This window comes from Polypterus senegalus, chromosome 11 (assembly GCF_016835505.1).
Source record: "Polypterus senegalus isolate Bchr_013 chromosome 11, ASM1683550v1, whole genome shotgun sequence".
Lineage (NCBI taxonomy): Eukaryota > Metazoa > Chordata > Cladistia > Polypteriformes > Polypteridae > Polypterus > Polypterus senegalus.
The window spans coordinates 42543529-42570605 of NC_053164.1; the positions used below are offsets into that span (position 1 = coordinate 42543529).

The 27077-nt window shown below is 36.7% G+C and overlaps 1 protein-coding gene across 1 annotated transcript in view; it reads left to right on the forward strand.

Annotated features, from left to right (window-relative positions):
• LOC120538888 (lysyl oxidase homolog 2B-like) overlaps window positions 1–27077 on the forward strand; it is a 113239-nt gene that overhangs the window by 17677 nt on the left and 68485 nt on the right. Inside the window, exons 2-3 of the mRNA XM_039768470.1 lie at window positions 238–632; window positions 5240–5415. Of these exons, the coding sequence (XP_039624404.1) occupies window positions 284–632; window positions 5240–5415 (525 nt within the window). The 5' untranslated portion in view covers window positions 238–283. The remainder of the gene's footprint in view (window positions 1–237; window positions 633–5239; window positions 5416–27077) is intronic.

Consider the following 27077-nt stretch of genomic DNA (forward strand, 5'->3'; position numbering starts at 1 on the left):
AGTAATTGTTTTAGACCTGCATTCGCTATAATACTACATATTGAAAACAGAAGAAAACAGCTAACATATTTAGATATTTTGCTCAGCTATGTGCCAGTGATACCTATTGTTAAGATATATTGATAATTGTATTATGTTCATTTACAATGGTGCATAAACTTTATCTAAAAGAGTAGTGCCACTGAAGCCCACTGTGGGTATGATGTAGTAGTCTAACATGATTTTCTTGTTGTCTAGGACCTTGTGCATTTTCCTTCAACAAAACCCCCAAAGTCCAACCATAATGCCTCGAAGTCTCTTCTGCTTTTCCATTTTCCTGATTTGCCTGGGTGGAGAGTTCAGACTTCTGTGCTATGCCCAGTATGAGAACTGGCCGTATGGTGAGAGCTATCATGAAATAGAGCAATACCAAGCTCCTCAGGTGCCACAAGACATTCCAAAAATTCAGCTGCGACTGGCAGGGGAGAAACGCAAACACAATGAAGGCCGAGTAGAAGTTTTCTACAATGGAGAGTGGGGCACAGTCTGTGATGATGACTTTTCCATCCACGCAGCCCAGGTGGTTTGCAGAGAGTTGGGGTATGTGGAAGCTGTGTCCTGGTCGGCTGCTTCCAAGTATGGAAGAGGAGAAGGTAATATCTACTCTATCATTATTACAGGGCTTCTGGGAGTTGAAATGTGGCTTTTCACTTGCATGTCAAGATGAAGCTCTGAGGAAGTTTTGCTGTCCTCTGTCTGCCGTTTCATAATAAAAAAATTGCACTTGTGTTAGATCTTGCATGATTACTGTGTAAAAAAGTAGGTCTAGCAGTCCTAACTTTATTGAGGAGCATATTCCCAAGATAAAAAATGGATTCTAATGAAGTCAGAGGATACAACTGGCATTTCTTTATGCAACATTCCAGCATTTGTGCCTTATGGATTTCTAGTCTTTCTGTCTTTTCACAACCAGATGTCTCACTTGGGTTAGATCTGGTGTAATTACATAGTTGAAGGTGATATAAGAAAGTAGACTTAGCATTCCTAACTGTATTAAGGAGCCTACTCACAAGATAAAAAAGTCTCAGGCTAATAAAACTAGAAGATACCAGAAGCACTTCTTTATGCAACTTTTCTGTATTTTTGCATTTAAATTTCCAGTTTTCACAACCTGACAGGGCATCTTCCCAAACTGCATCATATCTATGAAGTACCTGTCGCTCCTGGGCTAATGGCTTATGTGCCCTTTCCAGAATTATCTGTAAAAATAACATAAGCTTTTCAGTAGTGCAAGGCAGCTCTGGGATTTACTCCAATACATCTAGATAAAGTGGAGGGCTTGGGCTGCATTCAAAAATGAAATGAAAGCAAACACATGAGAGAAAAGCCAGAATTACTGGTGTCTTCACAAATAAGTGGCCTTATGTTCCTTGCAGATAAGAATGAAGGACAACCATTACTTGAGATGAGTTGATTTTAATGAGGCAGAACCCACGAATAATCACTAATTAGTCTATTACGATATTAGTCTTGGTTTAGCTGTAAATGGTAATTATGTCTTTGCAAAAGAGGAAAGACAACAGATTTGGATAGAACTGGACAGTCTGAAGTCTTTTTGCAATATTCTACCAGCTTAAGTGGATAAGTTTTTTAAAGTCAGTTATTTGTTCACAATCATGGTATATATTAATTTCCATCCATCCATCAATTATCCGACCTGCTATATCCTAATTACGGGGCCACAGGGGTCTGCTGGAGCCAGTTCCAGCCAAGACAGGAAACAAACCCTTGGCAGGCCGCCAGCCCACCACAGGGCGCACACACACCCCCAACACACCAAGCACAATTTAGAATCGCCAATGCACCTAACTTACATGTCTTTGGACTATGGGAGGAAACCGGAGTACCCAGAGGAAACCCATGCAGACACGGGGAGAACATGCAAACTCCATGCAAGGAGGACCTGAGCAGCAGCGCCACTGCGCCACCCTTATATATTAATTTTGCATGTGAAATTATGTTCTAAAGTGAAGCATTTTTTTTATTTTAATAAGCACTTAACTTGTTCTTGTGTTTTAAAATGGACATAATGGGGGATGAGCCCAAACGTGAAAATGAAAGCATTAAAACTTACAGAAATATGTAAATTTTACATCAAAGAGGTTATCAAGTATTGCATATATATGGTAAAACAGCATATCAATGTTGTTTTGGAATGGAAAAACAGGTTAGACAATGTACGTGTGGTGTAACATTCATGTGCATTCAGCGACTAACTGATATGAAAGTTTTATTTTTATTATTTATTTAATCCCTGAGTCAGTTATTATATTTATATTTATTGAATAATTTTATAATAATGAGTCATATTCTAAGGTTATAGTGATAATAGAAAGCAACTAAATGTGTTAGCAGATTACATTAAAATATTTGCTATTTAATTTGTGGTAGGTCAATAGCTTTCATTCAGGGCAGATTGCAATGATGCAAAGTGACGCAAAAACAGCATTGATTGGTGAGTGTGTCAATGGTGGAGTGTCTGTGACTAATTATTGTTCCATTTTCTTAAACATGACATTTTTGAAAGTATACCCAATGGGGTTGTATCCATTAGCAATTGAAAAAATATATTTATACCAAATGACCAATACTAGCTTAAAATCAGTATCAGTATTCTCCAGTAAAAGGAGAAAAAGAACCTAAATATGTTTTTCAGAATCTCCATCTAGCTATCAATATTAGTTAAAACACAGAAATTTGTTTAAATTATGCAAGTAAAAGCTTGGTAAGGAGCCAAAGTATTGTATAATGGGAATACGAATAGTACACAATGGGCAAGAAGATTAAGGTCTTGCCATGAATGTTCATGTACACCTGAGTCTGAAAGATCTGGGGCTTAAGCCACTGAAGCTTCCTACATCCTGATGCCAATGTGCATTTCTAAACCCAATTTAAATTGATATACAGTACGTTAGGTCAGTTGCACCTTTCCTGTGTTAATTAGTTCAAACCCCATTTAGCTGCAGGCTGTTAATGTTGGTTATTTACAATAATAATCTGCAGACAATATTGTTCAATCAATTCAGTCTTATGTATGCTTACATGATTGCTTTCCTCTTCCATTTATTTCCACAGAAGTGACTTTTTTTGTATTCTAATGGTTAACGTATCTAAAGCAGCAGGAGAAGTGCTCTGATGTTTGCACACACGGCTGCCTTCCACGGTGTCCGACTAACTTACATTAGGCATCAGAGTGGCTGTCAGATGAGTAATATACAATTTGGTATATTTCTAGTTGAAGTTGTAAAGAAACGTTTCTCTGTTTTAAGATGGGTGAGTGTACAGATTTGCCTATGCTTATCAATTGGAAATGTAGAAATTTTAAAGCTTTGTACAGTGTGATCTGTGTGACATATCTGAGTGAAAATTGAACTCAAAAAAGTTCTCAGAACAATAAGAGTGTCACATCTCAACAAAATTGGTCCATGTGGGGCTGAGTTGTTTCTTGTGAAAAGAGAGACAATCTAATTTAGCAATAGGTGCTTCACACATGATATGCGAACGCAGCTAAAAACAAAACATTTTTGTGAGTTAAAATGAGACAAGCCTGCAGTTTACCTTGCTGGCCATCTGACAACCTTTTCATCTCAGGGGCATGATTTCCTATAGGTCCTCCTTTTCACCACAAAACCTACTTTCTTCCAGCTGTTACAATTGTCATGTATCAAATGATGATGCTCAGATGTGAATTGCTGTCTGTGTGTTGTAGTCAATTAGGTAATAATCACTAAAAAATATCACTCTTATAATCACTTACACTCTTTCACTACATGTACTAAAAATAATTTAAAGATTTAAAATTGCTGTGAATCATAGCCCAGAGCTATCTCATTTATATTATGGGGTTGAGAAATATCTACCAACAGTCTTTTTTACACAGTTTGGAGTAATTATTATAATGGTTGAGCGAGTTTCCAATTGGAGAAAAATGGAGACAGTACAGGGTGGAAAGAGCAAACTGTAGGGGAAGCCTACAATGCTGGAAGATGGCATACTCATTACAGACCCAACAATGTATGAAAATGTAACAATAAATAATCCGTTTTCTTTATTTGAAGCTGATATGCATCTCAGATTGCACAAGGCTATTGATGGAAGGACTAATACAAGCAGGGACATAAATGTAAATGAGATGATATTTAGGGAAAAAAAATAATGAGTTTGAATGTGTATCTGTTGTTAAACCACTGTGTATGCATGTGCTACCAGAACTGGCACACACTGTAAATCAAGAATTCATAATCAAATCAGATTATTGAAGGGCATACAGAAAGCTCTATCAGACACTTATCACATTTTAGTGAAGAGCATCATTTTTTGTAAGACACTTAACTATTGATGACACAGAATTGCAGAGACAAAAGCAGGAAAATTTTAAGTCTGAAGCTACAGCAAAGCAATGGACACATAAGAAACGACAAAATGAGGGAGAAAATGCAAAGCCAGCAGAAAACCCATTCTTATCTATAGAAAACACTACAGAGAATCTGTGATAAAAATACAACAACATTTATTTATATAGCACATTTTCATACAAACAGTAGCTCAAAGTGCTTTACATATTAAAGAATAGAAAAATGAAAGACATAATTATAAAAAAATAAATCAACATTAACATCGAATAAGAGTAAGGTTCAATGGCCAGGGGGGACAGAAAAAACAAAAAAACTCCAGACGGCTGGAGAAAAAATAAAATCTGTAGGGATTCCAGACCATGATACCGCCCAGTCCCCTCTGGGCATTCTACCTAAAATGATCTCTTACGGTTTACTTTTGCTGTCACAAGGATACTTTGGAAAAGAAATAGGCACATGTTCTTAAAATGAAAATTTTGCAACTTCAAAGGTAATGTACAGTATTCAAAAAGTTTTAAAGTTTCTGTTTTTATCATTAGGACATGTACTTTTGTGGTAAATGAATCCAAATACCATGACCGTGAAGAAATGACTTGAAAAATCAATAACTTCTTCTTTAAGATCTGGCTAGTGCCCATTCATTTGCATAAGTGAGTCCACTTAAGATTGGACATTATGTATCCATTTTAGTAAAAGTAAAGCAAAAATGGAAATTTCAAATTTATAGATCATTATAATCATTAATAAGGAGTCCTTATTGTGGTGTATGTCTACCATAAATTAATAATAATGAGTTTGATCTCTTTTCTAAATATATAATATAACCTTTCTCGTTTTCTAAATAGGGCGTATTTGGCTTGACAATGTCCACTGCACTGGAAAAGAGAAGACATTGGCCCAGTGCTCTTCTAATGGCTTTGGAGTTTCTGATTGCAAACATACAGAGGATGTTGGTGTTGTCTGTAGTGATAAGAGAATCCCAGGCTTCAAATTCATCAATACACTGACCAACAGTGTAGAGGTTTGTCTTTTATTCAGTCACTTATATGTTGTGTTATGCCAATGCCAATATTTTTTCACTAAATATGAATGAGAAATGACGCTTCCAGTCAGTGATTTCGAGCTTATTATTCACACCTCTGAAGTTGCTTTAGATTTGTATTCTAGCCAGTTCCTTAATTAAAAGCTAACTCTTGACCCGTTGAATTAGGTCGACTGCAGTAAATCTCCATTTATAGTCTCTAAATCCTTATTTTCTAAGTAAATAAAAATGTGCTTGAAATTTAAGTGATTGAGTTAACATTTCACAAATTGTAAAAGTGATTATTAAAGTAATATTAACATAATGCCAACAGCTTTAAAAACAATCAAAAACAAAGACTGCTTCATGTCAGCATAAGACAGTCATTCTGACGGTGAGCTCTATTGAAGAAATTAGGTGACTGCCATAGCTGAGTTTGTTGGCTGAATGGCATTTTATTTTTAAAATGACTCCATCGTTCAAAATATAAGCAATACTAAAAATGATTATATAGAAGCAATTTATAATAAAATATTTTCCCAACACTGGATTTCCTAGATTTCCAAAGGACAGGGGTGAAAAAGAAAGTGAATGAGATTGTACAGTGCAATAAAGCGAATAAAGTTTAAAACACACATCCATAATTTCATGAGGGGAAGGCTTTACATACAAGTTTCAATTTTGTTGAATTACTGTTGCTCCAATTAACTACTGACAAAGCTTCTCTAGAGGTATCCAAAGTGTTTTTCAGGAGGCATCACATCTTCTTTTGTAATTAAAATTACAATACAGTCCAAGAATCCTCATCTTTTTACTTTTAAAATAATGGTGCTGTGTTCTATATAACCTTTGATTTTTAGGTTAATAGTGGTATCATGTAGAAAAAGGGTTGTACTCAGTTCGTCTTAAAAATATTTTTTTGTTATTCTTATTGAAAGAATAGTCTCACTATGCAATGCTTCTCAGGAACTTGCACTTTGTTCTCATTATATAGAGAGAACAGATAAAACATAGAAAGAAAAAGGAGGAAAAAGTATAAAAACTGACATGAACTGAACTGAAATTTCTGATTCTGCAGATTTAAAAGTGGAAACATACCACCCACTTAACTGAAATGCTTATAAGCAGCAAGAATAGGTGTTTTTTCTGCAATTCAATTTTGCACAGTTAAAAATACACTGTGTGTCTGTTATGTGAATCGTTGATTCTGTGAATATACTCTCTGAAGCAATTAACCTTTTATTTTTTCCCTTTTTGGAGCAGATTTACTTTGCTTTAAAGATAAGCTTAAAAATGTTGGGTCAGACACACTTTCTAATGAATGGTGGGAAAGATTGCTTGGACGTTTCTATATACCGCAAAGGAAACCCTGTAGTGTATGACTAATTATTGAAATGTTCAAAGAAGGCCATTAAGGACATAGACAGAGTGAGTTGGAGACAAGCTATTTAATCAGGAGTCATCTTTGTAAATATATCCCACTCAATGGCGTAGGAAATCCTTGCCTGATGAATTCCTCCAGACAGGCTAGCACAATCCCTCTGCTGTTATGTGTGGAAGCTTCTTTTCTGATTTTCTCTGCCTATGAATGACATTGATATCAAGGCAAAGTGATACTTAACAGTAACCGTTTACACAGCACACCCCTCCAACAAACACCACCACTACCACCCACCAAAGTCGCCCCACCACCCACAGCTGGTAGTATAAGAACACAGAAGTCTAGACAGGGGATGCCTGAGATCTTAGTACAAGATCAGTATTGCAAACTCAGCTTTTCCATCTGACATGTGCTGGGGGGAGTTCTGAGGTCTGGTGGTGGGCAGGGCATTGAGCTAATGGCAAAAATGTGTAAAGCTTCCCCAGATCTTCTTACATCCCTCTGAGATCATCACTGCGGAATTTTAAATAGCTGAATCACTGGATTTGTTGATTCTGCCTGGGTGAGCTCCTGGTGACAGTCTTATGAGAATGGAGAGGATGGGAGCCTAGTGAAGGAAGAGGTGAAGCACCCTGTCTTGTGCTCTCTTGTTATATTTGCTTCTTTCATCTCTGTAGGAAAGTGTAGATGAAGTGTCTTTTTAAATGTGTATCATAGAAGAATATGCTTCCATTTGCTTATTTATTTTGTACTATTTATGATTTTTTACTGTTAGTTCAACTTTTGCAACCAAAAGAGACCAAGCATGTTTGGCAGCCCTAGAGAAACTGGGCCATAAACAGAAAAGATGTCACAAACAAAACTGATGTTTTGTTCCAATCCTTCACTGGTATCAGGGTTTGATTTACAGCAAAGAATCAATGATAGCACTTTTTTATATGGAGTGAATCAATTAGTTGCTCATTTTATTTTATGAATTTAATTGTCAAAACAATTGCAAAGTGCTCGATTAGGTAATTAATTAAATTATATTTAAAAACAGGATAAAAATATATGTGTTTGGTAAATGAAGCATAAATAAATATCAGCTATTTAATGTGCAGTTTCCTTTAACCTGTGAAATGCAAGTTGTTGCAAATGGATCCTTTACACAATGCTAATTACAAACTTACATTCTGATAGTTTTATCAGACAGTTTGTTGGATAAAATGTTATCTTTATAGTCATATGAAAAAGTTTGGGAAACCCTCTTAATTCTTTGGATTTTTGTTTATCATTGGCTGAGCTTTCAAAGTAGCAACTTCCTTTTAATATATGCGATGCCTTATGGAAACAGTAGTGTTTCAGCAGTGACATTAAGTTTATTGGATTAACAGAAAATATGCAATATGCATCATAACAAAATTAGACAAGTGCATAAATGTGAGCACCCAAACAGATATATTACATCAATATTTAGTTGAGCCTCCTTTTTCAAATATAAAAACCTCTAGACGCCTCCTATAGCCTTTGATGAGTGCCTGGATTCTGGATGGAGGTATTTTTGACCATTCTTCCATACAAAATCTCTCCAGTTCAGTTAGATTTGATGGCTGCCGAACATGGACAGCCTCCTTCAAATCATTCCATAGATTTTTGATGTTATTCAAGTCAGGGGATTGTGACGGCCATTCCAGAACATTGTACCTCTCCCTCTGCATGAATGCCGTTGTAGATTTTAAACTGTTGGAATATCCAACCCCTGCGTAACTTTAACTTTGTGACTGATGCTTGAACATTATCCTGAAGAATTTGTTGATATTGGGTTGAATTCATCTGACCCTCGACTTTAACAAGGGCCCCAGTCCCTGAACTAGCCACACAGCCGCACAGCATGATGGAACTTCCACCAAATTTGACAGTAGGTCGCAGGTGTTTTTCTTAGACTGCGGTGTTCTTCTTTTGCCATGGAAAGAGCTTTTTGTTATGACTAAATAACTCCATTTTTGTCTCATCAGTCCAAAACACTTTGTTCCATAATGAATCTGGCTTGTCTAAATGAGCATTTGCATACAACAAGTGACTCTGTCTGTGGCGTGAGTGCAGAAAGGGCTTCTTTATCATCACCCTGCCATACAGATGTTCTTTGTGCAAATTGCGCTGAATTGTAGAACGATGTACAGATATACCATCTGCAACAAGATGTTCTTGCAGGTCTTTGGAGGTGATCTGTGGGTTGTGTGTAACCATTCTCACAATCCTACGCATATGCCACTCCTGTATTTTTCATGGCCTACCAGACCTGCTGGGTTTAGCAGCAACTGTGCCTGTGGCCTTCCATTTCCTGATTACATTCCTTACAGTTGAAACTGACTGTTTAAACCTCTCAGATAGCTTTTTGTAGCCTTAACCTAAACCATGAAACTGAACAGTCTTTGTTTTCAGATCTTTTGAGAGTTGTTTTGAAGATCCCATACTGTCACACTTCAGAGGAGAGTCAAAGGGAAGCACAACTTGCAATTGACCACCTTAAATACCTTTTCTCAGGATTGGACACACCTGTCTATGAAGTTCAAGGCTTAACAAGCTAATGCAACCAATTTGGTGTTGCAAGTAATCAGTATTGAGCAGTTACATGCAATCAAATCAGCAGAATTACAAGGGTACCCAAATTTTTTGCACAGCCAGTTTTTCACATTTGATTTAATTTCTTACAACTAAATACTGCTTCACTAAAAATCTTTGTCCAAAAAACACCCCAGTACTCAGATGTTCCTAGGAAATGAAAGACATACCACTGTTATCTTTTTTGTTGAAAATAGAGTCAATTATTATGCAGGCTGAGAGGGGTTCCCAAACTTTTTCATATGACTGAATATTTTGACCTGCCTTCTTTTACTCTTACATGTGATCCTAGCTGTGTTTCATGCTTTTGACTTTGAGAAAGTAATTTGTTCCTTTTCCAGACCACATATGTATATGTGTTCTAGGAGAGTGTTATTGGGTATTTGAGATTATTGTTGTTACTGTACAGTCGATCTGTGCCTATCCAACAAGCATTTAAGAGGAAACAAATGTAATTAAAATTGGTAAATTATACTATTCCTGCAGAATTTTCCATGGATTGGAAAAGTGTTTCTGAGCTTCAGCTCCTGTCTTCAAAAAAGTAATCTTCACTTTGAAAACAAGCTCAGGTATGGATAGTGAACCCTTCCAACCTTGCTCCATCAAAATAAACTTTTGCAGTACTGACTAAATTTTCCCTTAAGGGTGAAATAAAAATTTAGTAGTAAAAGCAGTAGTAGTAGTAATAGTAATGGTATTATCATATGTGCAGAGTAAAGTGAAATTCTTACTTTCATTTCCAAAGTGTGTGGACATTTATATTTCTCCTTTGTTTTTCTTATAATGTTCTGCATGAAATGGTTCAGTATTACAGTAAGTGTTCTTTCATTTGCAAATCAGTGCATAAAATTTGCCAGTATTCTTGGAATACTTCTGCACTTATCATGCTTATTCCAGATTCCTCCAGCCTACCGAAAATGTGCATATTAAATTAGTTATTGACATTTAAAGTTAGTTGTTGACATTAGAAATAGGTGGTATGAGCCTGCAATGGACTTACATCCCAATATGTACACAGTATACAGTATATCTGAGTTTACACTTACAGAATTTATAGTATATATACAATTGAGTTATATGTATTTAAAAATACACAGTGGTTAGTAGAAATAAAATGGTATAAATTACGTAACATTCTCATCCTTGATGTAGGTATTTTTAGCAGTTTGTATTTTGACTTAGCAGCTTAAATAACCTATGAATAACATAACAGACTGTCTTTATCCAGTTGAGAGTCACAAGGAGCCTGAACCTATTCTGGCAGCAGCAGCAGTAGTAGTAATGTCACACGAGCAGAGTATAGTGACATTTTTACTTGCATGTGTGATGAAAATGCAATACTTCATCACTCTCCAGTGCCACAAATTGGCTTACCTGATGAAAATAAATGAAGGGCTTCAGACTATACAGCTTTCCCATATCCATTATGGCTGATCAGGGCATAAAATTTTGTATTTTACCCTGAATGTAACAGCTGAACAAAATCATTTTTCTCCTTTCAGTTCTGGACAGTTTGGAATCATTAATTAACCTAACCTGCATATCTTTGGAAGAATGTGCAAAGTGATGCAAACAGTGACTGGAATTTAAACCCAGGAAGGTAGATCTGTGAGGTGGCAGCAGTGATCAATGTACCACCATGTCACCCTAAAGTGATATAAAAAATCTGCAAAATGATATAAATGCTCTATACATAACTACATTTATATGATTTAATTTAGATACCTGTTAATGTTCTTTGGTTAGCTTTTTGGTAGAGAGACTTCGTATTATACAATATGTGCTATTCATTCTGAACTCAGGAATTTAAAAGTGGAAGTTCAACTGATTAAGTGACATTGTATGGCACAATCATGGACTCTTCTAATTAAATGTGTTTTTTTTATTTTTAATGGACATCTGACTCAATTCATAATGAATCAAAGTCTTTGGAAATATCTATATGTACTATCCATTAATGTTCAATACTGAAATTGTAGCTGGCCCTACTAATGTCCTAAGAGGGTTTATTATTTTTATCTTTTTAATTGAGTGAAGTGTGTCAAGTGGCTTTTGTTCAAATTCGTTTAAACATTTCATGCTTATTAATTTCAGTGCAGACATTTGTTAAATTGACAAAGGTGATTTGTTTGGTACTCATCATTATTCCTGTATGCAGTCCTGTTGTTCAGTTCTCGTTTTAGATTCCCTGAGTGATTGTTTATATATATATATATATATATATATATATATATATATATATATATATATATATATATATATATATATATATATATATATATATATATATATATATATATATATATATATATATATATATAAAAGCTTATTTTCATATCTATTTATGTCTGAGGTTTCAGGCATTCCACACAGTATTAGTAAATATTTGACCTGCTGGCATTGAAGTTTTTTTTAGGTAATGAAGTAGTCGGGGCTGCCAGTGCCACTGACACATAAAGACAGTTTGCTGTTTACGGTAGAAGCAGGTCTGGTGTGGGGTGGTGATATTACATGCATAGCATTCCTTGTAGCCTTAGAGCATGCAGGAGCTCAGTGGGAACAAGGAAGGCTTTTTAAATATTAATTAAATAGCCAGTTAAGGGAAGCTTGGATTTGGAAAACCTAACAAGAGTGTAAATGAAAGGCTTTGACATAGCTTCCTCAGTCAAAACTTCTTTGATCATACTTACTTGGAAATATGCAGTCAGCTAATTGCAATATAACCTTTTGCCTACTACAACCTGATATTTTCTTTTCCTAGGCAGAAATCTTTAACTCTTTATGTCCTGTCAGGTTAATCAGAATACTACCAAATGAAGAGTAGGATAGATCAATCCAAACACTTTGCAGGAATTTATTAGTTTGGAAAAAAGATTAATCAAATGACATTGTGTAACTTCTGGCGTGTTTTGAGTGTAAGAACATGAAATAAGGGTAGTTTGATGATTAAGCTATAAAGTGGCAGTATAGATTTGGAAAATTAAAGTATGTCATGTGCGGTAAAGTATGTCATTTTACAAATGATTTTGAGGGGCACCGAGAATGAGATGAATGAAGCCCTCTGTGCTGTCTCAGATTCCTTGTCATCTACTAATTCGCTTGTTTATTGAGATATATTACTTAAAGATCACATTGCGAAATGGTAATTCACATTCTTTTTCCAGAGATGTTGGTTATCCTTGGCAATGCTTATAGATGCTTAACCTTAGGAAGAAACAATGTAAGGAATGCCTATTATTCAGATGAGGGTGCAAGTGATTTCACCTGCCCTCCTCTCAGATGTGATGTCCCATGTTTATTATTAATAGTACAGAGGGCAACAGTATCCCCTTGAAAACCTTCAGACACGCATAACCATAGCACCAATGTAAATGTGATTCCAAGTGCACAGAGCTCAAATTCAGAGGAGTACTTTAGATCAGTGTGACCTCAGTGGGAACTGTTTCTCTATTAACAGCCAAACAAGAATATTTACACTGTTGATGAAAGTGAGTTGCAAGTAGTCATGAAGGATGCAGGGAATCAATTTGGAGTTTGTGGAGCTCAGTTAAACAGCTGAAGTATTATATTCTGCACAATACTGTCATCTTTAATAGTCTCTGATTGTCAGAGTGGATTTCTTTTTTGTTTTTGGTTTCACTAGACAGAACAATGCCAGAGTGATTCTATCTGTCTGTCTATTTATCTGTCTACTCATCTATTCATCTATAAGTATATATCTGTCTCTTACTTATTTTACTGCTTTGGCAACTAATGACTTATTAACATATATATTTTTAGATTGATAGACATTTTTTTTCTCTTCTTTATGATCCAGCTGTTGAATATCGGTTGCAGGATTTGTCTAAAGCAGGAGTCTGAAAGGAGCAGACAAGTTAGAGTAAATGAAAAGTCATTAGTTTCCTAGCTGCAGGCTAGGAAAAAGAGAAGAGAGCACAAAAGACAGGAATGTATAACGCCTACGAGTTAGAGAGTTTAAAAAACAATTATCCAATGGCTAGAAATACTCAATAGCCCATGTTGACAGCCTTATCTGTGCCAGCTGTTTCTACCACAACAAGGCACTTTTTTTTGCCTTTCCTCCCCAAAGTCAGGTAGGTGTTCTAGGTTTTAACACATATACGTATTCTGGTACTTTAACTAACTTAAAATGTTGCAGTAAATACTTTTGCTAATTGGACATTAACCCTGATCACAACACTTGTGCAGCACTTGAAAACTGTTGGAGAAATTAATGAATTTTTCTTGTCAACACTTTGTAAAAGTAAAGTTTTCGAACTGACAGGCTGCAGAACAGGTCTTATAATACTAAAACGTGTTTAAGGTTCTGTAAGCTATGAAAGAGACGAAGTGGGTCAAGATGGAGTTTGGTCCAGTAAGAGGTAAGAGTTGGAACAGAGGAGTCATGTGCCAGCAGATTAGTAAGGATTCAACTGCAAGTAGCATGGACAAGATGGGATCAGGCATTAGACCACCAAATATTTTGGTCAGAGCTATATAAAACAGAACCACATTGCATTAAATTCCTGGTCCAGACAGTCTATGATGTGGTCCCCAGTCCTTCTAACCTCTACAGGTGGAGCAAAGCTGAAACACGAGCCTGCCTCTTATGCTCCCAAACAGGGACACTGGAGCATATTTTTATCAGTTGCCCAAAAGCCCTGGAAGAGGGACTGCCTCGGTGGCACCAAAAAACAAAATACCCAGTGATCCCCGGACTACATCATTGTTGATGAGTCTGAGTGCATTAGAACATGTATGTATCATTTAATATTAATATGATTATTGTTAAGGTCAAGGTAAGACCTGAATACAAATGCCTTCATAAATTGTGGTCGATGTCTTATGTCTGAGAAACAAAACAATAGTAAACTACTTATTATTTACTAAAGTGGGCACTGCATACATGCATCATTGTCTGAACCTTCTTATTCCATTGTAGATGATATCCTATGCAAGAGGGTCAATCTGAAAGGGATTGAAGACTGAAAAGTGGTGGCAGGGGAAAGTGTAGTTAGGCAGTATAGGAAGCTGATCTGTAGGATGAGAATGGAGATCAAGAAGAGGAGGAGAGTGAGGGCAGAGCCAAGGATCAAATGGTGGAAGCTGAAAATGGAAAACTGCAAGGTTGAGTTCAGGGAGAAGGTAAGACAGGCACTGGGTGGCAGTGAAGAGCTGCCAGATAGCTAGGCAATTACAGCAGAAGTAGTAAGGGTGACAGCAAGCAGAGTGTTTAGCGTGACATCTGGACAGAGAAAGGAGGAATAGGAAACCTGGTGGTGGAATGGGGAGTACAGAAGAGTATACAGAGGAAGAGGATGGCGAAGAAGAAGTGGGATAGTCAGAGAGATGCAGAAAATAGACAAAGGTACAAGGAGATAAGGCATAAGGTGAAGAGATAGGTGGTAAAGGCTAAAGAAAAGGCATGTGATGAGTTGAATGAGAGGTTGGACACTAAGGATGGAGAAAAGGACCTGTACCGATTGTATAGACAGAGGGATCGAGCTGAGAAAGATGTGTAGCAGGTTAGGGTGATATAGGATAAAGATGGAAACTTACTCACAAGCGAGGAGAGGGTATTGTGCAGATGGAAAGAGTACTTTGAGAGAGAAGGCTGGATGATGTGGCGCTAGTGAATCAGGAAGTGCTATGGATTATCAAGGAGGAAGTAGGGAAGAATGGAAAGACCGTTGGTCCAGATGACATTCCTGTGGAAGCATGGAAATGTTTGTGAGAGATGGCAGTGGAGTTTTCAACCAGATTGCTTACTGGAATCTTGGAAAGTGAGAGGATGCCTAAAGAGTGGAGAAGAAGTGTACTGGTGCCGATTTTTAAGGATAAGGGGGATGTGCAGAGCTATAGTAACTATAGAGGAATAAAATTAATGAGCCACAGCATGAAGTTATGAGATAGAGTAGTGGAAGCAAGGTTAAGAAGGGAGGTGATGATTAGTGAGCAGCAGTATGGGTTCATGCCAAGAAAGAGCACTACAGATGCAATGTTTACTCTGAGGGTGTTGATGGAAAAATATAGAAAATGCCAGAAGGAGTTGCATTGTGTCTTTGTTGACCTGGAGAAAGCATATGGCAGGGTGCTTCATGAGGAGCTGTGGTATGAGGAAGTTGGGAGTGGCAGAGAAGTATGTAAGAGTGGTACAGGATACGTATGAGGGAAGCTTGACAGTGGTGAGGTCTGTGGTAGGAGTGACAGATGCAGTCAAGGTGGAGGTGGGATTTATTTAGGGATCGGCACTGAGCCCTTTCTTATTTGCAATGTTGATGGACAGGTTGACAGAAGAGATTTGACAGGAGTCCCCATGGACTATGATGTTTGCTGATAACACTGTGATCTGTAGAGATAGTAGGGAGCAGGTTGACGAGACCCTTGAGAGGTGGAGATATGCTCTAGAGAGGAGCGAAATGTTAGGTTAGTAGGAACAAGACAGAAAACGTGTTTAAATGAGGTGAAAAAGAGAGTGCAGGCAGGGTGGAATGGTTGGAAAAGAGTGTCAGGAGTGATTTGTGACAGACTGGTATCAGCAAGAGTGAAAGGGAAGGTCTACTGGACGTTAGTGAGACCAGCTATGTTATTTGGGTTGGAGACTGTGGCACTGACCAAAAACAGGAGACAGAACTGGAGGTGGCAGAGTTAAAGATGTTAAGATTTGCATCGGGTGTGACGAGGATGGACAGGATTAGATATGAGTACATTAGAGGGTCAGCTCAGGTTGGATGGTCTGGAGACAGAGTCAGAGAGGCAATGTGCAAAGGAGAGATGCTTGGTATATTGGGAAAAAGATGCTAAAGATAGTGCTGCCAGGCAAGAGGAAAAGAGAGAGGCCTAAGAGAAGGTTTGTGGATGTGTTGAGAAAAGACATGCAGGTGATGGATGTAACAGAGCAGGAAGATATGGAAAAAAATTATCCGTTGTGGCAACAGGAGTAGCTGAAAAAAGAACGGAAGCCAAGGGCAGCCAATCAAGGTCACACTCATGCACTGCATTACACTGTGCTAATTTGCAGTTGCTAGCTAAACTTTCTTGTATACCCTTTTTTGATGTAAGAAGAATTCAGTCTCCTGTCACCATGAGGCTTAATGATTAGATGCTGTGCTACTGTTCAACAAAATTTTAGAGTAGGAATTAAAATTAAAACATGCCAAACTATTCCAACTTCAGTAGTTCAGTTGGGCCTCAATGTAAGTAAGCCCACTGGCTTTTTAGTTCCACACTTCCCTTTTGCAAAAAAGCTGACAAAAAGGATCAGGACCTGAAATGTAGTGAAAAATTTCAAGGAGTGGTAAAAAAAATCAAGAACAAAAACAAAAAGCTAAGAATTGAGACTGAATACTATCTTAGACAAAGTATCCCGACTTAGCACTGATTTAAATACAGTCACACCAAATAACTCCATACAGTGTAACTTACAGGATACATAACTAGAAAATGACAGTCTTAAGCTTCTACTTCCAAGTAAAGGATTTAAGTAGATGTAGCATTGGCTCTAGTCAGATATATCTGTTTTAATGGGTCAAAAAAGCACTAAAAATGATAGTGAAAATTATAGAAAATGTCTCATTTTCATGTAATCCACATTCACTTTTCCATTTAGAAAATATAGTAAACATTTTACTTGTAGAATGACTGAATAACTCACTCACAATGGTCAGCACAGTAGCTTCAATAATAATTTCCTGTATTTGTCTAATACAAAATCATTTGCATTTAATTCAGTTTATTTTTTATTTGCCATTATTTTAGTAGTTTCTGCACTTTTTCTGTGGATTTTCATCTATCCTCTTTTTGATTACATTTCCCCTGGTAATAGTTGCTAAGAGCTGGATTTTGACTTGATAAAACACCAGTCTGGGCTGACTAAAATCATCAGGCACAATAACAGAAAATATTTTTCATTGTTTTGCTGGGGCCATATTCTGGCTTTAGTTTTGTTTATTATTGATATTTATTTGAATTGGTTTGTGTTAATGACATTTTCATGTTATTAAATGTAATAATCTCACTGTACAGTACAATACAATCCCAGTCACATCTTTCCTTTCCTATAATTAACATTCCATCATCACCATTTTTTTAAATTCTGTGTTAATAAAAAATGTGTTCTTCTTTATGAGATTTCTGCCATTTTTGGGATCAGGATAAAGATGTATACTGAGATACTGTCACAAATGATCAATATTGTATATACAAAACGGAATACAGCAGGATTATGTTTTAAATGGCATTCCTTCCATGGCTAGTTTCTGCCTTGTACTTGTTGTTGTTGGGGTATGCTCCTCCTCCATGCCTATTTAGAATTTTTTCATTAACATTTTGTAAAGCACTTTGAGCTATATGTTTTTTGTATGAAAATGTGCTACATAAATAAATGTTGTTGTTGTGACTCAAAATAATTTGGGCCAGAGAATGGATGAACCAATGGATGTATAACTAATTGACGAGAACTGCAGACTCCATTTGGATAGTAGTAGGAGCAACAAAAAAATATTTATCGTAGAAGAACTTCCAAAATTTGCCATATGTTTTTTTATTCTTTAAACTGTCTTTTCACAGTGAAACCAACAACTCTGATGTCTTTACCAGACATGTCCATTGATGGTGCAGCTCTCCTGTGTACTGGCTTTCAGAAATGAAAACATTTCACATATGAATTTCAGACTACCTCAGTCTGGTTAACTAACATCAAGGCTCTGGAGATCTTGCGTCATTTAGAAAAGCATGAGGCCCCCAGCTCTGTCACTTCCAGGATGCTTGACCTTATCCTCGCCTTTCAGGATTTTTCCATAAGAACTCACTGGGTCACTGGCTTTATGTTGCGTATTTGCCTACAGAAAACTTGTGGCGTGAAATGTCAGGATATTCCTCTTAGATGAACCTGGGCATAGGGTCTTTTGATTTAGAATGGTAAACAGAATTTAAATCTCTACCTAATGTATGAAGTTAGATTAGAAAGAAAACAAAAATGAAGAATAATACCAGACAACTATGTACATAATATAATGTCCTCAAGCTGGCTAAATTCAGTTCTGGGTTGATGGGGTGCGGCAGAGGGTTTGTAAAGCAGGAAAAACACTCACTCACTTTCATAAATAACTCTGTCTTACATGGCAATGATTTTAAATATAGAAAATATATTACATTGAGCATATTTTGTTTCTTCTGTCTTACAATTACCTATTTTCAGTGTTGGAGCAAAGCATGTTTTCTTTATGGATACACTATTATGTAGATATATGTCAGAAAATGTTGTTGTTGTCTGACAACTTAACTCTTTCAGGGCTGATGTTGACTTTTGTTGAAATTCAGGGGTAGAGGACAGTAATCGGCTATAAACTGTGACAAAACTCGCCCTTATGTTTTAGTTCGACTTTCTTTGCTTGAAGGAAATTTATGTAGCTTACAATTAATTACCTGCACGTGCTGAAGTAGTGTAGAGCAAATAGCCTCTAAAATAGCAGCAACATCTGGCAAGTTAAAGCAAATGTGCAAAGCAAAATACTCCGTGGACATTTTACATATGATCGCTGAATTGTACTCTGACTTTTCGGACTCTGAGTTTGATGCAAGTGATCTGGAGATGGAAAACGAAAATGAGGTACCATCATCAGCCTATTGGTCCCCAGCTAATTGTGGTGCTGAACACGTTCATGTAACAGATACGTATGTCTACAGCAGCGTTCACCTAGGAGGACTACCACTTATGATGAGAAGAGGAACAAACCTTATTGCGTCACACTGCGCCTGCCACCGTCACCCACCTGATGTGCAAAGACAGACATGTAGCCGGCCTGCTGTGCATTCCTGCTGGCCATCGAGCCACCCCTATGCAGCCACTGCTGCCAGAGATGCTGAACAGGCTCCAACAGCAGCCACAGCATGTAGCAACAGACATTTTATGTTGATTTATGTCTGAAACCAGTGCATTGTGTGCTTTTTAGAAAACTGAGTTTTTTGGAAAAAATATTCAGCCCTCAAAGAGTTAAAGATGTCCCAAACCTGTTTGCACTTTAAAACTACAAATTATCCATGCTTTAACTTGAGTGCTCTATTTACCCAGTGGGTCAGTGGTTCTCAACCTGTGGGACGGGCCCCCCTAGGGGGGCGTGAAGTAACAAAAAGGGGGGTGCGAAGATGTGAAAAAAAGAAAAGAAGAATCAAAAATATGAAAAAAAATCTATTGAAACCAAAACAAATTAACTTTAACTACATTCTGATACTAGAACAATAAATATAGAGTTAGATAAATGTCGATAAAAGTTAAGTAGGTATAATAAAATATGCATCTACATTTCAAAAAAATGTTAGGGGGGGTGCGATTAAAACTGTTATGAAAACTTGGGTCTCAAATACTTAAAGGTTGAGAAACGCTGCAGTAGGTGCATTCAGGTTGTGTTGAAGTTGTCGGGATAAAAGATGGAATCATAACCTTATGTCAAGGCTTAGAAAATATTTATTGGTTGCTCAAAGTTTAAAATAAAATCAAGAAATTTAACTTTTAATAATAACATATGCATGAAAATATTTAGGAAACCAGACAGAATTATCTTCATGTGATGGATTGACAAACAATGGTTCAAGTCAAAACATCACCTTGGTAGAAGCTACATAACATACTGCTGATTGTCTGACTGTCAACATAAGCACACTAACACCCCTACTACACCATCAATACTTGAGCTACAATTGCACAGTATCCATCCATCCATTATCCAACCTGCTATATCCTAACTACAGGGTCACGGGGTTCTGCTGGAGCCAATCTCAGCCAACACAGGGCGCAAGGCAGGAAACAAACCCTGGGCAGGGAGCCAGCTCACCACAGTTGCACAGGATCACTTGGGTTTTTTTTCTTTCTTATATAGTCACACTTGCTCACTTGCTCTCTAGAGGAAAGCAGGAGATATGCAGGGTTATGGACAGGCAGACTGAGAGAAGATTTCTTATGTTGTACAATATTTTAATTAGGGTGAGTAGGTGGTGTGATGAATGACGTAGAACAATTCTGCCTAAGAAAAAAAGTATGGAATTGGCAATGGTACATGGAGGTTTTACAGGATGGCAGTGGTTGCAGAATGGGGAGTTTACAGATGCTAAAGTCATTGTCAAATGCAGCCCAAGTGCTGAACCCTTCTGCAGTCTCTGTTTCACAGACACGTGTTGCTTCATGTGACCTGCAGAAGGAAACTCTCTTACAATTGAGGAAAAAAAACTCTCTGGTGGGCTGGAAAAATTTATAGAGTCTTTAATACAGAGTGAGTCAACTGTGAAAGCAGACACAGCTCACGTTCACAGCTACGGAAAATGGGATTCCTTTGAAATGAAAAAAAAATTGTTTTGACAAAGTTTGTCTGTCTTGGAAAATTTGATCTGTGAGCTGTATTTTTAGTGTTAGCTGGGAGCATGGGGAAGATTAGTTCTGCATTGTGCAAAATTCTTTCTTTCTTTCTTTCTTTCTTTCTTTCTTTCTTTCTTTCTTTCTTTCTTTCTTTCTTTCATGATTCAGTCTATATATTGTTTTGTAGCTCTTTTCATAATGGACAGACTTGTAGTGCAATATATATTTACAGACATAATGAAGATATAATTAATTCCACATAGCCTCTGGTGCCATATAAACTGGAATATCTCACTAGCACCAAGATCAAGGTAGAGACTGACTTTGAATAAGGAACCAGTTCACCATCATACAATTTATGCAATACGTACACATACAGTTTACAGTATCCATACACAAATTTTCATGTGGTGATTTTCTTAAAGTCTGTCAGATTTTGCTGGGTTGTGTATTGTACTCTTGTTTGCTTTACAAAGTATCTTTTGATAGTTTACTTTGAAGTGTGCTATATAAAATAATGCTTTTCTTTCTTGCATAGCAACTGTAATGTCTGACTTGTGAACCCTGGTTAGCAGTATTACATTGTTTTTCTGTCATTAAATTCAATTTGGCTTCATTTAGTCTTGTACAGTGCATATCCATATACAATCACATAGCATCATTCACATTTACATTCTGATCAGACTGGTACTTTGTCTAAAAGCTGTATTCATAACAAAAAATACAAACTGGACTCTTTTCTTGTTTGGTGGTCTTTTCAAGTTTTGGAGTCATGTTACTTTAACAGTGCTCTATTATAATAATAGTAATGTTCTTGTTTACAAGGCCCTCAAGTAAACTGAACATTTGCATTATTTGCAAATATCGTGTGAAGGGTTGAGTTCTGTACTAAGTTTCAGGGATATAATATTATTTAGATACTCTGTTATAGATAATAAGAATGTGCTGTAGAAGAATACACAACTCAGCTTCATGTCAGGGATAACTGATTCCCTGAATTTTGGTCTCTGCCTATGAGAACTGAGAAGAATACTGGAGAGGCTGCTAGTCGGTCATTACCATTTCGGCATAAGTATTTTTTTAGGCACATGCATGTGGTATCACATGTGGTATTGGAGACCCTTGCCATAATGATCACAAGGAATAAAACACAAGCTTCATTCTTTTTCTGTACCCACTTATTTAAGTTCAAACTCTGCAGTGTTAAGAGAATGGCTTGCTGTTATGGACCTCTCTAGCCTAAGATTCCTTTAGCAGGAGAGGAGAACAATGCATAGTCAAGGTGTTTTGATAAGATAACTGGCCAACAGTGTTTTCGTAGGGTACCTTTTTAAAAAACATTGTATTACACAATGAACAAAGATATAAATGTTAGACCCCATTGCAAAGCATAGAGATAGTTTTTGTTGCATTGCTTCAATACAGCAGTGGCTGCATCCAGTCATGTACTACTAAGTCTCTGCAGGTTTTCTTTTTGAGCAGTTTTAAACAGACATGAATGCTTCCGTCTTTCATTACAGTTCTTAAGCCCACAAGTATATATGCTTATATATTTCCCATGTAAATTATAGGAATCCCATTGCATGTTTTCTTGGTGCATTTTTTTTTTTTTATTTATTTTTTTTATTATTTATTAATTTTATTACAATCAATACATAGCAATCAAGTTTTACAAAAAAAGAATTATGCTAAGAACAGATCGATCCCCACCCCTGAGAGAGAGAGCAAGCCAAACGTGTAAAATTTAAGGCTTGTAAAAATACCTAAATCAACAAATTCTCTGTGCTTTATAAAATCATTTCAAAATATTACTGATTAGATCCTGCCATGTTTTGAAAAAAGTCTGCACAGATCCTCTAACTGAGTATTTGATTTTTTCCAATTTTAAATAATATAACACATCAGTTTCCCACTGACTTAAAGAGGAGAGTTTGGGTTCTTCCAGTTTATCAGAATAAGTCTGCGTGCCAACAGTGTAGTGAATGCAATCACAATTTGTTTGTCTTTCTCCACCTTAAGACCCTCTGGAAGAACCCCAAACACAGCTGTTAATGGGTTAGGAGGGATTGTGAGTCCAAGACTGTCTGAGAGGTAATTAAAAATTTTTGTCCAGAATAATGTTAATTTGGAGCAGGCCCAGAACATGTGACCTAGTGAGGCTGGGGCTTGGGTGCAACGCTCGCAGGTTGGATCATGCCCTGGAAACATTTTGGAGAGTTTTAGTCGAGACAGATGTGCTCGATATATAATTTTGAGTTGTATAATTGTATGCTTTGCGCATATGGAGCTTGAGTGAATTCTCTGCATTGCTACTTTCCACTCCTTTTCTGATATATTAATTGAGAGGTCATTTTCCCAGTGTCCTCTTGGATCTTTGAAAGGAAGGGATTGTAAAAGGATTTTATATATTGTAGAGATGGAGTCTAACTCCTTGAAATTGAGCAATAATTTTTCCAGCGTGGATGAGGGTGCAAGATGAGGAAAATCTGGAAGGTTCTGTTTAACAAAGTTCCTGATTTGAAGATAGTGAAAGAAATTTGTAGCAGGAATGTTAAATTTGGAATGTAATTGTTCATAGGATGCAAAGACGTTGTCTATATAAAGATCTCTAAGCAAGTTAATTCCAAATTTTTTCCAGATATTAAAAACTGTATATGTTTGTGAGGGTTAAAAGAGGTGGTTCTTTTGCAGGGGTGCCACAGAAAGAAGCTTCTCCGTCTTAAAATGCTTTCTACATTGGTTCCAGATTCTAAGTGAGTGGAGCACAATTCTTGGTGCATTTTTAATGCTGCTGCTTCATAGCTCCAGACCTATGGGTTCAAATTATAGACTGTCCCTTGTTTTGTGGTGTTGTCTGGATGGCTTTCTTTTGGTACTCCTGTTCCAACTCATTAATATGCCATTTAAGTTCACTGGTAAAAAAAATAAGTAAGAGCACTTTGAGTATGTCCAATATGCTGGCATTTCCTTCTGGGCTGATTCCTGTACTCTTTCTGAGGCTCAGACAGTTAAAATACATTTATTAGACTAAGCATTTTCAGAAAATCACCTTGTACATTGAATATTGCTTTTATTAAATGTAGTTCATTTATATGAGAACAACACAGTTGGGGCCTCATGTGTAAACAATGTGTACACACAAAAGTGTTGTGTATGTCCATTTCCATGCACACTTTGAGATGTAAAAAAACTAAATGTTGTGTAAAGCCACGTTAATTTTCACAGCGTGCTCACAGTGTGTGTATGCAAGTTTTTGCTCGGTTTTTATTAAAGGGCAACACTCAGCATCAAAGCAGTGCTACTGTTTCTGTGCAGTTTTCCTTTCTGTTTCATCTTTGTATCCATGACACAGGATTTATCAAATACACTGAAACTGTATATTGTTTACAAATTTAATTCACTTGATTGTAATCATTCTGTAACAATATAGATGATGACTAGCCTCTAAGTCAATTTTGATTTCCAAGAGCTATCCTCTTACAGCTGTGTGCTAAACTAGCACTGGCTTTACAAAGGCACTTTCATTGTGAACTTGCTGACCAATCGAGTATTTCACAATCACCAATAAGTCATGTCATGCCAGCTGTATACGATGGTATTATCTTCTTGTGAACCAGATACATAAGATTTCCTTGCACTGTGGTTGAACTGGCAACCATCAAAGGGCAATTCGCAGCAACATCCAGCTTTCTATATGTAATTGGAGTGGTCAACTGCACCCTATTGCAACAGCGCTGGTCAAGTTACATCAGGCAGCGATGAATCACTAAAAGAATGAGCTAGCATTACATCATCTATAAGCAGGACAGCCTATAAAAATGGCAATTCTGTACTATCGCACATGGTTTTTTCCAACTAGGCAAGCAGTCATTTAAAGGATAGCGAGTCACCTGAAAGAGCCATGTAAAGAGCAGAGAATCTATTTGTTGTGGCACTCAATTTCAACGCTACACTATAAAGGCGCCATTATTGAATGAATTTGCTTATGTAAACAGAAAGCATTTCCACTATATTAATGTGCTACTCTATAGTCCTCAGAAAGTGTGTTGCATTGTGCAAGCATGTAGCATGCTTCATAATGTGGCACACAATTGTTGCTTACTTGTACCTGAAACCTGAAGAGATGCAGAATGTAAAAACAGGTAATCAGATGCAGAGATGCAGCATTTATTTTTTAACCAATTCATTTATAAATAGTACATTTTCCTTGCCTCCACTTTGCATTCGTTGAAATTCTTCATTTTTTCACGCGCTTTTCCCATTGTCTTTTAACAAAACACTGAACGTAAGGGGCTACCTATATTGATTTGCATATTCAAATATGTGAAATTCTGGGAGGAGTCAGGTTGGGGCTGTAGGCGTGTGCACCTGCGTTAAGTTTCACATTCATTAGGTTTTATAAAGGGGAAGTGCATGGAACTTGGCATACACACCGTTTTATGCTCTGGATTATTTTTTTGCATACACACATTTCCAGGTTGGTCCATATGCCATGTTTTAGTGTGAAGTCTATGCAGTACATTATGCATGAGGCCCTTGGTTCTTAGACCTATACTCCTCTGAAAAATACCTGTTAATATCACTCAATGTGCTTTAACATTTCAATACCTAACTTTAGTGGATAGATGGTTGGAGACACAGGTGCACGTTTCCTGGCAATGTTAAAGTCAATCATTACCACATACAGTATGCCTATTGTTAGAAATTGCTTGCTTTTCAAAAGTGCTTTTAATATGTATAAAAATGCAGAACAATTTATAACAAGTTCAAGACAAAGATAGTTTTATTTTTATTATTAAATTATAATGTATGTTCATTTTATTGTTAGCGTTCATTTTAGTTTTTAAAATGATCACTTATTAAACAGACAATTTCAAACTAGTTATATTTCAATGTAGCGGTTAGTTTACTATTAATTTATCTCAAATGTTGCATTTCCTTAGTATCCTCAGATGACAATAAATTGTTTAATTTTATTGCAGCATTTAAGATAGCATGTCTGTATTTATCAGATTAAAATGTAACTTGGTTACTAAGCTGCTACTGTAGAATTATCAATATAAAGTATCAGTATTACAACTAAGAAAATAATAGTGAATTTCAATTGCTAAGAATCAGAATGGAGGCGCTACTATTATATCTTCCCTTTGTGCTCTTCCTAGCATGGTTGTTCTTTCATTCTTTCTTTATGAGGTGGCTGGCTTGACTACAGCTTCTGGTGGTAATGTTGTGGTCTGTTGCCGGAAAGAAATGCCAAACCAGAATGTAGGTTGGTCAGCAGCAGGAACTGAGCTATATACTGAGGTATAGTGTTGAGAAGGTGCTAAAACCAAAGATAGTGGATGAGAAAATTTAGGGAAAGTAGAAATCTTATTAAAGTTTGGTGTTGCAGAATATCACTACTTTTTACTATTATTTAGCATTTTTCTCCTCATTTTATTATTAAACACTTTTGTACTTTTCTTACATATTATTTAGAATGATTGGTCTGAATGGCTGCCCAGAGCTCTTTACGGTCTTGCCACCGTATTCTTTTCCCATTTCCATTATAAGTGCTTTAAATAATATTTGCTGTTTATTTCATGTGATGTTGGATTACAAGTACAGTTTTGCAACTAATATTGTATAGATGAAAACAAAAATGTATTTTAGGGGTTATGTTTTTATTGCGACGTTTATGGGCATATGTTTACCGAATGTTCTAATCCAGTATTCAAGCCAAAACACTGTTTATGTTGAGTTAAGAGAAGTAGACATTAAGAGGAGGCATGGTAGTTGGGGTTAGAAGCTCTGTGTGGAACAGTGACACTATAGGAGTAGACTCACTCCTGCTGAACAACAAAGTGCAGCAACTGAACCCTTGTTGTTATGTGTCCTCATTGCACTAATCCATCTTGATTCGTGGCTATCAGTGATCCAGGTTCATACAGGAAATGTCAGATGTGGGCAACCTGGAAATTACAGTCTTCATTTATCATGTCTTAGCCATTGTTGCTGCCCTGGTCGATGTTCGGATTCATGTTTTATGTCTTTTTTATTTATTTTTGATTCTTTGATTTATGTTGTTTATTGTGTACTACTCTTTGTTTTTTATTTTGTTTATGTAAATACATCTTAATTTCACTGACTCCTAACAGAGCTAAAGAATGACTTATAAGAAAGAAACCAGAATCCTGAACACCAGGAATTGCACGTCACTGTCTTAAATACCTTCTGGGTGATGAGGTCATGACGTGCAACTTTCTGGTGTAATGTGATAATAAAAAAACAAAATCCAGTAACCACAGCACACAAAATGGTTACTAAATTAAAAATAAGGAAATATTT